The sequence below is a fragment of the Mirounga leonina genome, unplaced genomic scaffold (genome assembly GCF_011800145.1).
Source record: "Mirounga leonina isolate KUSES-001 unplaced genomic scaffold, KU_Mleo_1.0 Mir_166, whole genome shotgun sequence".
Classification (NCBI taxonomy): Eukaryota; Metazoa; Chordata; class Mammalia; order Carnivora; family Phocidae; genus Mirounga; species Mirounga leonina.
The window spans coordinates 30,928,088-30,942,253 of NW_023270418.1; the positions used below are offsets into that span (position 1 = coordinate 30,928,088).

Here is a 14,166-nt window from a genome sequence, read left to right on the forward strand (position 1 = left end):
AGTTGGCCTCTGGGGGACCTCAGCAGCCAAGGTCTGGAGGCCGAGAAGCCTAGTGGTTAAGAATAAGGCCGACAGGGCGCCTGGGTGGCTCAGATGGTTAAGCGTCTGCCTTCGGCTCAGGTCATGATCCCAGGGTCCTGGAATCGAGTCCCACATCGGGCTCCCTGCTCCTTGGGAGCCTGCTTCTCCCTCTGCCTCTCTCTCTCTCTCTGTCTCTCATGAATAAATAAATAAAATCTTTAAAAAAAAAAAAAAAGAATAAGGCCGACAGGGCTCAGCTGCTTTCTAGCTGAGTGAGCTGCTAGGAAGCAGTTGACAGACCCTCTGCCTCTGTCCCCTTTACTCAACAGATATTTACTGAGCATCCACTACGTGGCAGGCCCTGCTCTAGGTGCTGGGAGACATCTGATTAAAGAAAAAAAATAGGGGCGCCTGGGTGGCTCAGTTGGTTAAGCGACTGCCTTCAGCTCAGGTCATGATCCTGGAGTCCCGGGATCGAGTCCCGCATCGGACTCCCTGCTCGGCGGGGAGTCTGCTTCTCCCTCTGACCCTCCTCCCTCTCATGCTCTCTGTCTCTCATTCTCTCTCAAATAAATAAATAAATAATCTAAAAAATATATATATATGGGCGCCTGGGTGGCTCAGTGGGTTAAGCATCTGCCTTGGCTCAGGTCATGATCCCAGGTTCCGAGTTGGGCTCTCTGCTCAGCAGGGAGTCTGTTTATCCCTCTTCCTCTGCCCTCCCCCTCTCCACCCCCTACTCATGCTCCCTCTCAAATAAATGAATAAAATCTTTTTTTTTTTTTTAAGTATTAAAAAAAGAATCCAGATTTAACACCAGAGGTGGATAATCGGGGAGGGGGAGATGGAGGAAGGTTGTCCAAAGATACCAACTTCCAGTTGCAAGATAACGAAGTACTGGGGACGTAATGTATGACCCCAGGCCCATAGCTAACAGTGCTGTACGAGGTATGGGAAAGTTAAGAGAATAAATCCTAAGGGTTCTCATCACAAGGAGAATTTTTTTCCCTTTTTTTCTCCTTTTCTTTACTGTATTTACATGAGAAGATGGATATTAGCTAAGCCTATCGCAGCAATCATTTCACCACATACTTAAATCAAACCATCATGCTGTACACCTTAAACTGATATAGTGACGTAGGTCAATTATTTTGCAATAAAACTGGGGGAAAGAAATCCAGATCCCTGCCCTTTGAAGCTTTCATCCAAGGGTGGATGGAGGGGTGGGGGAGGATAAATGTAACAACATAAAGGAATTATAGAGGCTGCAGAAGGCCTTAAGTGTCATGGGGGAATACAGAGCAAAGTAAAGGATTTAGGGAATGTGGGTGGGGGATTAAGGGGTTTCAAATTAAAACCTGGGCACCCCCCCCCACCATGGTGCAGCACAGTCAGGGTGAGCCTCAGTGAGACATTCGAACAAAAAAAAATTTTTTTTTTTTGAGACATTGGGTATTTGAGCAAAGAATTGAAGAGAGGGAGGTGACCCGGAAGTGTGGGTTAGGGGCAGTGGGAACGTGCCAGTGTGTTGGGGGATTCGTAGATGGAGGGGGAGGAGTAGGTGATGGGGGAGAGAGCCTTGTGGGCCATTCATACAGGCCTTATGAGCTGCCGGAGACCTCAGGCTCTAACTCTGGGAGATACAGGGAGCACCCAGCAGACAGGGCAGGGCTTTGAGCAGAGGAGGGACAAAATCTGAGCACAGGATAAAAACGTCCCTCTGCCTTGGGGAGAAGGAACAGGAAAATGGTGGGAGGGAGAGGCTGTGGTAGTGATGGGGCGGGTGGAGCCCCTGGTTCCTGCGTCAAGTAAGGAGAAGAGCGGAACCTGCCCCTCAGGTGGCCGAGCTAAGGCACAGCCACTGTGCACCCCGCCAGGCGCCGTGGCAACGAGAAGCCCACAGGCACAGGTGAGGTGAATGTGTTTGTTGGAAGAGCTCAGGTTCTCAAGCCCCTTCCCCACTCCGAAGGTTCTGGAAAAGCCTGAGGATGTCATGTGCCCTTGGGTGGATGATGAAGGTGTGCGCAAACACCTTGTTTTGTCATCTGTAAGCTGGAAAAGATACCTCCTCTGCCTCCCACATGAGGCAGCTGGGCTAAGGCCTGGAATGAGGACGCATGAACACTCTGGCTGTGGCCGGCACCTCGTACACACCCACTGGGCACAGGGCTTTTCCTGGATCCTTACGGTTTACAGGAAGATCAGGGGTGGGGAGTACTAGAACAGGCCAGGGCAGAACTGTGGTCTGGAGGCCGTGGCCATTCCAGGGATTAGGTTGCACACACTCAAGCTTCCAGTTCTTTGTTTACTGATTAGTAGGACAAAGCCTACACTTGGGTATGCTGCCACCAAGTGCTGGTTAGTGCTTCTGTCATGTGCTGGTGCTCCACAGATGGGTCTCACCAGAGAAAAACAGGCTTCCTTTTATCAAAACTGTAACTTTAAACAACGTCCATGAACATTATACTTTAGAAGAATCAAATAGAAAATTCATCTAGGACAAGCTTAAAAATAAATATTTATATACACAAATAAATAAATAGGATACCTAGGTATGGTTCTTGCCAGTGCTTAATGACCAGCAATTTGATTCAGGCGGGGTCTTTTCCCCGGCTTGCTGTTGTTCCGGGATAAAAAGAGTTGTTACTTTTATGATTATAAAGGTGATACATGAAATGTATTGCTGACTCAAAAAGGCTACACCACTTACAATTAAAAATTATAATGCGAAAATTTCCTCCCCAGACATTGGGTAAACACGCATGCCTTTTTAAAAGGCATCTAGAACTCTGTCCTCCAGCTACAATCCACTTATTTAGCCTCCAGAAACTCTCCCTTCAACAGCAGGTTTCACAGCTGACAGGATTTGGTATTTCAATTTCCCGATTCTCTCTCGTGAATATATACATATTCACAGTTATATATAGCTACAGCTCTAAAGATCTTTCCAGTTTTCTTCCAAAGGTATTCCCTAAAGATTTTACTTCCTTAAGAGCACCCTTTCTTCCTCTCAATAAGGCAAATGAAAATACTGCCTGTCACTCACCAGGCCCCTGCCCTTGTCTTTAAAAGCCCTCTGCCCCTCCTCTCCACCCTCCAGTCTAGATTTCTAGCTATAGGCAATTATTATTTTTTTAAGATTTTATTTATTATTTATTTTAGAGAGAGAGCAAGAGAGAGAACATGCGAGGTGGGGGGCAGAGGAGGAGGGAGAGGGAAAGAATCTCAAGCAGACTATATACTGAGATCATGACAGGAACCCAAACCAATTGTCCAATGCTTAACTGACCGAACCACCTAGGCGCCCCCAGGCAATTATTATTCAAAAGTTAAATACAGGGCTGCCTGGGTAGCTCAGTCGGTTAAGCGTCTGCCTTGGGCTCAGGTCATGATCCCAGGGTCCTGGGATCAAGCCCCACATCGGGCTCCTTGCACAGTGGGGAGTCTGCTTCTCCCTCTGCCTGCCGCTCCCCCTGCTTGTACTTGCGCTCTCTCTCTCTGACAAATAAATGAGTAAAATCTTTAAAAAAAAAAAAGGTTAAATACAGTTACATCCTGGCCTACTATTTCACAGAGCTCCCAGGTTTTTTTTTTGTTTTTTTTTTTATTGCTATCCATTACAATCCTACCCTGTGGCCCGTGGGAAGCTACAACAGCTTTGCACAGGGCAGGGCTTTCATCCTGACATTTAAACAAGGATTTCAGTACTAGTGGTAGTCATAAAATAAAACAATCCAGATGTGCTTAAGGTAATGGTTTTAAGTTTCCCTCAAACCTACTCCAGAGTTAACAGTTGAATTGCAGTGATTTTCAAACTTTCATGACTAGGACTCTCACTAAGAAGTACACATGTACATATAAATATTTGGATTTTGGGGGCGCCTGGGTGGCTCAGTTGGTTAAGCAAATGCCTTTGGCTCAGGTCATGATTCTGGAGTCCAAGGATTGAGTCCCGCATCAGGCTCCTTGCACAGCAGGGAGTCTGCTTCGCCCTCTCCCGCTCCCCGCTCTTGTGCTCTTTCTTTCACTCTCTCTCTCAAATAAATAAATAAAATCTTTAAAAAAATAAAAAAAAAGAACAAACAACTTATACATGCAACAACATGAATTCCAAAAACATTACATAGCATTTGCTAATGCTGCTAGGCTGAACCATATGAAACTGACATCTTTATAGTCAAAACGGTAAAACATGGGCGATTTCATACGGTTCAACTAATTTGTGACACTAAAGTAGTTTCACATTCTGCTTAATGGGCTGCATCCCGTAGGAAAACATTGTTTCATGGGTCATTGTTCTTACTGTTATTTTTAATATTAAAATGGCATTGAAGGGGCACCTGGGTGGCTCAGTCGTTAAGCGTCTGCCTTCGGCTCAGGTCATGATCCCAGTGTCCTGGGATCGAGCCCCGCATCGGGCTCCCTGCTCAGTGGGAAGCCTGCTTCTCTCTCTCCCTCTCCCACTCCCCCTGCTTGTGTTCCCTCTCTCGCTGTGTCTCTCTCTGTCAGAAAAATAAATAAAATCTTAAAAATAAAATAAAATAAAATGGCATTGAAAAAAAAATTTTTTTTTCACTTAACATGGCATGACATCTTTCCATGCAGGTACATTATGCTTCATCTCGCCCTTCTCAAAATCTTCATGGGATCCACCACACAGGTGTACCCCAGCTTAGGTAACTGATTCCCACTGAAGGCACTTAGATTTTTTCCCAATGTCTTGTTGTTCCAAACCCTGCCACAGTGAACTTCCTTGTCATACACGTTCACGTGCTGGTGCTGGAATTTCTGAAGCACAGATTCAGGGAGGCAGGATGGCAGGCATCTTGTGATCTTAGTTGTGTCTCAAAGACTTTGAATAGGAGTTAGGCTCACTTTCTTCCCTTGCGTGTGCTTGGTGGAGGGTAAACTGTACTGACCCAGGGGGCTCAGCCAGGCACCCTGTTCTGTCCAGCCCTCATCTGTCCACAACCTTCTTCTGCAGGACTGGAAGCTCAGGCTTGCTCCAGACTTCCCCCTCTCTAGACCAACCCTATGGAGAGCCCCTGAAAAACAGGGCATTTTACTGTCAACCGGACCTGAGTTTCAACTGCTGCCCAAGCTCCTTTTAAATTCTCTGGACTTCACTGTCACATCTACAAAAAGGGAACAAATCTCCCCAGGCTGGTGGGAGCATGAAGTAGAAAACGTGGAGTGCTTTGTAAACAATTCACAGAAATCAGCCGTTATCTTCAGCTGGTGAGGGGCTGTTCTTTCCCAAGCAGGAGAGAAAGCCCGCTCTGTGTTGTCTACTCACATTTACCCTGGTAGTGGGCTGGGGGTAGGGCTCAATGTAAGACAATAAGCTTAGCTCCCCCCTTCTGAGTTTACAATTTACCTAGTCCCTGCCCTCATTCTCTTCACTTCTTCAGGACTTGAGCGCTGAGGTAAAGAACCAAACTCTTGGACGAAGTCATTCATTCAACAACAAATATTTAATGAGTACGTACTATATGCCAGTCACAGTGTAAGCATCATGTGCACCTCAATATTCTCACTGGCGAAATGAAAAACAGTGCTTCTCAACGGAGAAACGATGGGCATCCTGGGCGGGACAATTCTTTGCGCGGGTCTGCCCCCTACCTTCAAAACGACAGGGACTGTACCTTGCAATTGGGACAACCCAAAAATGTCCCCGCACATTTCGAAACGGCCCCTAGGGGGCATTTTCGCCCGCGATGAAGAATCCCCGGCCCACCCTCGACGAGTCCAGGAGACAGGGAAAGGGGGAGGCCCTCTAACTGGCAGGTTGAGGATGATGCCGAGGTCCACGACGAGCAGGATCTGGACCATGTTTCCGGGGAACGGGGCCCCGAACGAGCTTGTCAACCTCCTTGGGGCTCTGGATTTCGACTCCCGAGTCAGAACTCCTACTCCCATGCAGCCAAGGCACAATCCGGGTTTCCGTTCCCAGCCGAGCCTAGGTTCCTGGGGAGGAAGGAATGGCGGTACCCTCGTCCCCCAAACCCTCGGGAAGCGAAGAGTTAACGCTGGTGGCCCCGCAGAAGCCCCCAGCGCCGCTAGAGGGACCATCTCAGCGGCACCTCCGGGCAGCTTCGCGGTCACGTGGGAGGAGGGCGGGACCAAACGAGAGGCCTGCCAATAGGCTGCGCTGTCGGTGGGCGTGATAGCCAATAGGAGCAGGGAGAGGGGTCCCGGGACTAGGAAGGAACGGCGGCCGGAGGGGGCTACAGGGACCATGGGGCTTCTGACCATTCTGAAGAAGATGAAGCAGAAAGAGCGGGAGCTGCGACTGCTCATGCTGTATCCTCCCAGACGCCGGAGCCGCGAGGGTAGCGGGGGGCGGGGGGCGCTCCCCACCGGGCAGTTGGTGCCAGGCGCCCCCTACCGGGCGCGGGGTGCGCGGCCGGCGCGTACCAACTGCCCATTGTGCGTCACGCACGTGGGCCCTACCAATCGCCCCGGCGGGGGGCCGGGAGGAGGCCGTACCACCGGCTCGGGGCGGGGGGGGGGACTCCGTCCCCAAGGCCAAAGGTGAGGGCCTAAAGGCGCAGCGGCCGGACCGGATGTCCCTATGTAGGGAGGGAGGGGGTCCCGGAGGCGACTCGGATGTCACTGGCTCGAGCGTGAGGCCGCTGTCCTCCCTGCCTCTGACCTTCCTCCCCCCATCCGAGGGTGCCAGGCCCCGGCCCCGCCCTCAGGGTCGGAATCTCGGGGGCGTGCGAGCCCCGCCCTGGGCTCCTAGGGGAGGCGGGTGTAGACCGCGCGGGGTGTTTTCCCCGTGTGTCCAGTTTCTCGTCTCTGACCGCACGGCCGGTCGGTATCCCCCCCAACGGCGACTGACGGCTTGTGGCCCGAGGGCCCCACGGACCCTCTGAGTCCCGTTAGCGGGCGTCTGCACTCTTTCCCCCTCCTCTGTGCCAGGCCCGATCGGGACTCTGCGATCCCAGAGGGGGCGGGTCTCACCCGGAGCTCCCCTAGCAGGGCAGAGAAGACATTTAAGTGCGCAGATAACTTTATAATATTCACATCATGTCTGTTTTAAAGAGGTCAGAGAAAGGCACAGAGAATTCACTCATCCAATTAAGTATTTATTGAGTGCCTACTGTGTGCTCGGCACTGTCCTAGGGGCTGCGGTAAAACAGCGAAACAGATCCTTAACCGTCATGGACGGTCTATAATGCTGTGGGGAGAAAGATATTAGCAAAGCAAATAGGTAAAATGTATAAGATGCATTAAGAAGAATGCAGTTTAAACAAGGTCAAAGAAGGCCACACTGAGAAAGTGACAGTTGAGTAAAGACTAGGAGGTGAGGGATGAACCATGTAGATACCTGGGGAAATTTGTTTAAGCAAAAGGAACAGCAAGTGCAAGGTCTGGAAGGAGGAACTCAGCTGGTGTGTTAAAGGAATGTCAAGGAGGGCCGTGTGGCTGGAGAGAGTGTGCAAGGAGATTAGGACAGAGCGGGGACAGAAGAGCCACCTCATGTAGGGCCTTTTTGTTCTTGGATTTTCCTTAAAATGAGAATTGCCGAGGGGAAGCGGGATCAGAGAGTAGTTGCTGCACCACAGGCGAGATGGGATGATGGCATAGACCAGGACGGAAGCAGTGGGGTGATGGAAGTTGGGGGACATTCTGACCCGAGGCCCAGCAGGTATCGCTGCTGGATTGGACTCGAGTGTGAGAGGGAGAGTGAAGTCAAGCCTGACTTCTGGTTTCTGGCCTGAGCAGTGCAAAGAATGAGGAACCACTTGCTGAGATGGGGCAAGGGGCAGGGAGCGGGTTCAGAAAGATGGGTTTGGCCATGCAAGATGCCTCTGAGACATCCTGTAAGTGTCAGATGGGCAGCTGCATAGAGGGACTGAGTCCAGAGGAGCAGCTGGGTGGGATGTGTGCATTTGGGAGTCATCAGCATAAAGATGGTATTTGAAGCCGTGATCCTGGGTGAGAGCACTAAGGGATGAGTATGGACGGAGAACTGAGGCGTACCTGGGTAAGAGGTCAAGGCGATGGGAACCAGGTAAGGGAGTGGAGGAAGGGGCAGGCCACTCCGTCAGGTGCTTCTGATGGAGAGGAAGCCGGGGGGCTGAGGACTGCCCAGCCAGAGCACAATGTGAGGTCTTTAGGGACCTTGGCAAGAGCAGTTTCAGGGAAGCAGTGGGAGCAAAAGTCTCATGGGTTCAAGAAAGAGCAGGACGGAAATGGGAGAGGGTGAGTATGGACAGAGGTTTTGAGGAGGTTTGCTATAAAGGGAAGGAAATAAAGGGATCAAGAGAGGGTGTGGTTTGCTTCTCCTAAGGTGAGAGAGACACCAGCTTGTCAGCTGATGGGAATGATCCAGTGGATGATGGGGTTCGGAGGTGGGGGGGTGTATCGGAGGCAAAGTCTGGGTCTCCGGAGAGCTTTTGTCATCCTCATTCTGCTGGTTTGAGTCACCTGGGCCCCCTCCCAGCTGCAAGCCCTCTTAAGTGTTAGAAGGATGGGATTGGGGGGAGGAGGGTTCTTTCTAGCTGCTGAACTGCCCCCCTCACTTAGCAAAGGGTTTGGAACATTCCAGAAAAAGAAAGGTGAGGGTGGCTACCTCCAGATACTTACTCTTGCTCTTCCCACTGTTTAGAAGGCTCTTCCCTTAGTCCTTTGGAAAGCTGTCTCCTCCCTGTAGTTTGGGTCTCAGCTCGAGACCCTGAGAGAGTTATCCGAGCTAAAGAAAGCTCCTGTGGAGGCCCCCTCCGAAAGCCTCTTAGCTGTATTTCTTACACTCCCCAGGAGCTGACGGTGCCTTTTTCTCATTTGTTTGCACTCTATCGATGGTCTCTGTACTTGAATAGGAGTTGCCCAACGGTGGGGACTTAGGCTCTGGGGTACCCCCAGCACCAGAAAAGGGCCCGGCACATAGCAAGCATTCGATAAATATTGTAAACTACGGGACCTTTGGTTAGGTAGAGATGAGCTCTCTTCGATCCTTTCCCATTGAGTGTGGGCCAATAAATTGTGTGTCAGGCACGTGCTCAACTAATGTGCTCCCTGGTGGGAGATGACTCGTCCCCTAAAAGAGGGGCACTGGGATGATGTCACCACCCTGCAGAGCACGGGGACTTCCCCTTAACCTGCTGTGCTCCAGTGGCCTGGACAACGCTGGAAAAACCACCATCCTCAAGAAGTTCAATGGGGAAGACATTGACACCATCTCCCCGACGCTGGGCTTCAACATCAAGACCCTGGAGCACCGAGGGTGAGCGGGGACCCTGTGGTGGGCTGGCCCCGGCGTAGGGCAGGGAGCGCGGGGGAGGGGCCAGGCTGACCCTCTCGCCACCCCCCTTCCCGCCCAGATTCAAGCTGAACATCTGGGATGTGGGCGGCCAGAAGTCCCTGCGGTCCTACTGGCGGAACTACTTCGAGAGCACGGACGGCCTCATCTGGGTGGTGGACAGCGCTGACCGCCAGCGCATGCAGGACTGCCAACGGGAACTACAGAGCCTGTTGGTGGAGGAGGTGGGCAGGGCGCCAGGCTAAGCAGGGGAAGCCAGGCTTCCAACAGCAGCCGGGCCCCGAGGCTTGGTGCCCATGCGTGGATGTGTGAACAGCTTCCTCAGCGGATCCCCTGAGGGGCACCTAGGGCGGGGTCTCCTTCTCCACAGAGCCTCACCAGGTGCCCAGCACCCTTGGGGAAGCAGAGACCACCTGTACGCTTGGTCTCAGGGAGCCCCACAGTGCTGTGGGCAGGACGTTTTATGAATGGAGACCTGGGTTCATGTCCCTTTGATGTCACTGCTCTTCAGCACCCTCAGCTTCAGGTTCTGCACCTTGAATGGGGCTTTAGGGAGGATGACTCGAGGCCAGTGTGTGAAGCTTTGGGAGGCAGTGGATCCTGGTTCAGGAGTTGGACTCTTTGCTGTGTAACCGCAGGCAAGACACTTAACCTCTCTGAACCTCCACTTCCTCACTTCTCAGTGGGCATTAGAATTAGGGTGATCTTATAACTTATTATCTGGCCCCAAACACTTCCCTTTAAATAAAATTTTAGATTTACAGAGAAGTTGCAAAGATAGTGAAGAGATACCCCATATACTTTCCATCCTGCTTCCCCTGATGGTAACATTATACGTAACCACCGTGCATTTGTCAAAACTAAGAAGTGAACATTGGCAAATTACTCTTAACTACAGATTCTATTTAGGTTTCACCAGTTTTTCCATTAATACCCTTTTTCTGTTCCAGGTTTTGATCTGGGTTACTACACTTGCATCTAGTTGAAAACCAGGTCACTTTTTCTTTTTTTTTAAAGATTTTATTTATTTATTTGACAGAGAGAGACACAGTGAGAGCAGGAACACAAGCAGGGGGAATGGGAGAGGGAGAAGGAGGACTCCCGCGGGGCAGGGAGCCCGATGTGGGACTCTATCCCGGGACCCCGGGATCACGACCTGAGCCGAAGGCAGACACCTCAAGACTGAGCCACCCAGGTGCCGCCCAGGTCACTTTTAAGAACAAAAGAGGGACTTGTTAATAATTACACAGGGACAACAGACATAAACAGGACTGTTCTGGGCACACAGGGACGCGGTCATCTGGTCTAGCACTAGCCACCTCCAGTGGGTGCCAAGCAGGTCCAATGAGATCATGGCTGTCTGTGCTCAGCCCTCAGCCTGGCACCTCGAGGCCCTTTATCAGGCCTGGATGCACCTACCTACCTGGAGGGACTCCCGGTCAGGAACACATGTGGAAGTAACTGGAAGCCGAGGCAGAGAGTGAGGCCTGGTAGTGAACAGTGAAAGTGCTACATGACCTTGGAAGAGGGAAAGGTCACTCCCAGCAGACCCTATGGCCCCGGGACGATTGCATTCTTTGTACAGGTTGGATCATCACATGGGACAATCTAGAACCAGAGGGCTCAGGAATCATCTTGTCCATCACCCCCTCCCCATTTATGGAGGAAGAAACTGAGGCATGGAGAAGAGAGGTGCCTGCTGGGCCCCAGCCTAGGGCTCCCTCCCTGCCCACCCCCCATGTATGGCTGGACTCACAGGCCATGTCCACACTCCCTACCCCACCTGGGCCTCTTATACCACCCCGGGGCCTTGCCCTGATTTTCCAGGTTGATCTCTGACCCCACCTGATCTGGGTGATTAGAGGAGGGGCCGGGCTGCCCTCTGAGCCCCCACTCCGCCCCCCTCATTTCTCTCCCCCAGCGCCTGGCTGGAGCCACCCTCCTCATCTTTGCCAACAAGCAAGACCTGCCCGGAGCGCTGTCCTCTAACGCCATCCGGGAGGTGAGTCCAGGCCTTAGTACAGGCCCATGGAGGAGAACGGGCACGCATTTCTTGGTTAACTTACTTCAGAAGCAAGTATTAGCTCCTCGCGTGGCAGGACCTGTGGCGGACACTGGAGGTTGACTGAGAAGAGCTAGGTCACTCGGCCAGTAAGCAGACAAGTCAGGATCTCAGCGCAGGCCTGTGGGACCCCGAATTGTGTCCTGCCTCCTACTTGAGAGGCAGGATTGTTGTTCTCCTCAGTAAACTGGCCAGCAATCCCTGGCTCCCTGGGCCTTGGGAGGAATGGATGGGAGGACGATTGTGGGGCGCAGAGCACAACAGATGCTCAGGAGCCCACGCTGCTATGCTGTTACTAAGGGGGGTGTGGTGGTGTACCCGGAGCCCAGGTGCCCCCAGGACCTGACAGATCTTCACCAGGGAGACTTCCCCAGGAGACTTCTGGGGGCCCTGGGGGGAGAGCCGGGAGGGGGGAGGGGCTGTGAGCGGCCCGGCCCCGCGGTCACCGGGGCCCACCCCCCTCTTCCGCCCTCCCAGGCCCTGGAGCTGGACTCCATCCATAGCCACCACTGGTGCATCCAGGGCTGTAGCGCTGTCACCGGGGAGAACCTCCTACTCGGCATTGACTGGCTCCTGGATGACATTTCCAGCCGCATCTTCACAGCCGACTGAAGCGCTCCGGATGCCCCCCACCTCACAGTCCAGCCCCGCCCCCGCCCCCAGCCCTCATCAGGCACCATCCTTGGGGGAATGGGAGTCAGCCAGCCTGGCGAACACCCCCAACCCCGCGCCCAAAGCTGCCGCTCTGTGGCCCGCCAGCTCCCGTGGCTGGAGGGCTGCCGCCCTGGCTCCCGATGCAGCCGGCCCGCAGCCTCCGTCCGGAGAGGAGGGAGAGGAGAGGGCCGGGCCCGGGAGGGGGCCGCCTCTGCTGCTACCAGGGCTGTGGGCCTCATCCTTTGCTCAGCCATGAGAATAAACCGTTCCTTGCCCCAGTTCCTGGTGGAGTCACTTCTTGCTTCCCCCGCTCTCCGAGACCCGCCCCCCGGGAGCCCGCAGGGTAGCAGGGCACCGAAAGGGACAGGTCGTTCCAGTCAGAGGGTTCACTGCTGCTGTGTCACAGGGACACACGAAGCGTTACAGAAGCACGGGACAGGGCTGCAACTAATTCCGTTTGGAAGGGTCCAGGCAGACTTCCCGGAGGAGGTGACATTGACGTTGGGCAGGAAGGCTAAGTAGAAGTTCTCTGTGTAGAGGAAGGGGGTGGACAGTTCACTAGAACAGTAAATAAGAAGAAGGGACACAGCCCCACATCAGGGCTCATGATTTGCTGAAGGGAATACGGGCTGAATTTCAGCTCCCAACTCCCCACTGTAGCCAGGAACCCACAGGCAGCAGGCAGCGCTGGCTCAAGCAGTGGAACCCATGTGACCGAGAAATGAAGCTCAAGGGCTCTTGGGAAGTGGGGAGGGGAGAGGACCCGGGTGTAAGGACGTGAGCGTCAAGCAGGGCTTGCTAACCGAGCAGAGCACAGAAGGGTCCTTCTCTGAAGACCAAGGCGCTCTCTGAAGCAGGGTTGCCCCGCAGGTGACCCGACAGATGGGTGTTTTCACAGGGCCCCCTGCTGTGGTCCTACTGGGGGCTGCTTACTCCGTTGGGTTCTGTTCAAAGCACTCCCCGGTATCATCACATTGAAGAACAGCCCTGAACAGTACAGACTCTCCAGATCCCGTCTATAGGGGAACTGAGCCTCCAGGAGGGAGGTTATGTGACTTGCTCAAAGCCACCAGCTAGGAAGTAGGGAAGCTGGCATTTGGACCCAGCACATTTAACCACTATGCCATACTATTCTAGGTTTTTGTCTCTGCTCAAAGCTCAGATGGCAGAGAGAGGAGGCCTAATGTGTCTAATGAGGAAAGAGTAGTTTTCCCAAGGAAAAGGTGAGGAAGAGACACCAAGATTTGCTCCTAAACTGGCATTAGGATCCCTTCCTGGAGAGGTACAGATGTGTGCAAAATCTGGGCTCTGTTAAGATGGAAGAAGGGAAATTGATGTTGGGTAAACAACCTTAGAACATAAACTGTCCTTCAAGGTGGAAAATTAAAACCGCTTGCCCTGTCCTCTGTGCAAGACAGACGTTGTCGTCCCCGTGCTACCCAAGCCCTGCGGTGAGTGAACAGACCCAGGCTCCCACGCCAAAGCCCAGCCCTGCCACTCACTGGATGATGCTGAACAAGTGTCTCGTGTGTTTTTGCCTCAGGGTCCCCCTCTGGGGAAAGATAAGGCACCTACCTGCAAAGGGCGGGACAAGGACCAAATGGGTGAGGGTCTTGTGTGTCATTGTATAATGTTAGCTGTCATGTTCAGTATTTGAACGGGTAGGAGCTCAAGCAGATCCAATCAACAGGAACTCAGCCATCTACTGATCCGGATGAGCCACCCCAGGGGTCAAGTCCTCCTGGGGGCCCTTAGTCAGCAGCATCCTTGACTTAAAGAGTGAATTCTGCATGGTTGGAGACAAGGAAATAGCAAGGTTATACTCATTACCAAAGCCTGTGGATGGGGGATCTGAGCTGTGGCAGCAAGTCTGCATCCTGTGGTCAACCCGGTGGGGGTGGGAATGTGGGGAGCCAGACTGGCAGCTGTGCATTTGCAGCTTTCCTCTCTCCTCCTGCCGGCTAAGAGGGCTCTTCTGTTTGCTTCTCCTGGTGATGGAAATAGTGGAGTTGGTGTCTGAAGGCCAGGGGACAAACTGATCTAGATAGGAATGGGCTTGGAGGGGACAGGGCGAAAGAAGAGAAAATGGAGAGAATTGGGAGCTGCAGGGTCAGGGAGGGGAGGGAATGATGGGCAAGAAGAAGACTTGGGGCCAGTCTTG

At 52.8% G+C, this 14,166-nt stretch overlaps 1 protein-coding gene across 1 annotated transcript; it reads left to right on the plus strand.

Annotated features, from left to right (window-relative positions):
* Positions 1-6,188: 6,188 nt before the first annotated feature.
* Positions 6,189-12,283, plus strand: ARL2 (ADP ribosylation factor like GTPase 2). The gene is made up of 5 exons (XM_035013184.1): positions 6,189-6,324; positions 9,143-9,253; positions 9,351-9,513; positions 11,211-11,291; positions 11,829-12,283. The coding sequence occupies exons 1-5, from the start codon at positions 6,260-6,262 to the stop codon at positions 11,961-11,963; spliced, it is 555 nt and encodes a 184-aa protein (XP_034869075.1). The 5' UTR covers positions 6,189-6,259; the 3' UTR covers positions 11,964-12,283.
* Positions 12,284-14,166: the final 1,883 nt, after the last annotated feature.

Excerpts from the sequence above, each read along its gene's own strand:
- ARL2 (XM_035013184.1), top strand. The coding sequence starts at position 6,260 with ATGGGGCTTCTGACCATTCTGAAGAAGATGAAGCAGAAAGAGCGGGAG. Across the intron at positions 9,254-9,350 it reads AAGACCCTGGAGCACCGAGG|ATTCAAGCTGAACATCTGGG; the intron begins GTGAGCGGGGAC and ends CTTCCCGCCCAG. Across the intron at positions 11,292-11,828 it reads CCTCTAACGCCATCCGGGAG|GCCCTGGAGCTGGACTCCAT; the intron begins GTGAGTCCAGGC and ends CCGCCCTCCCAG.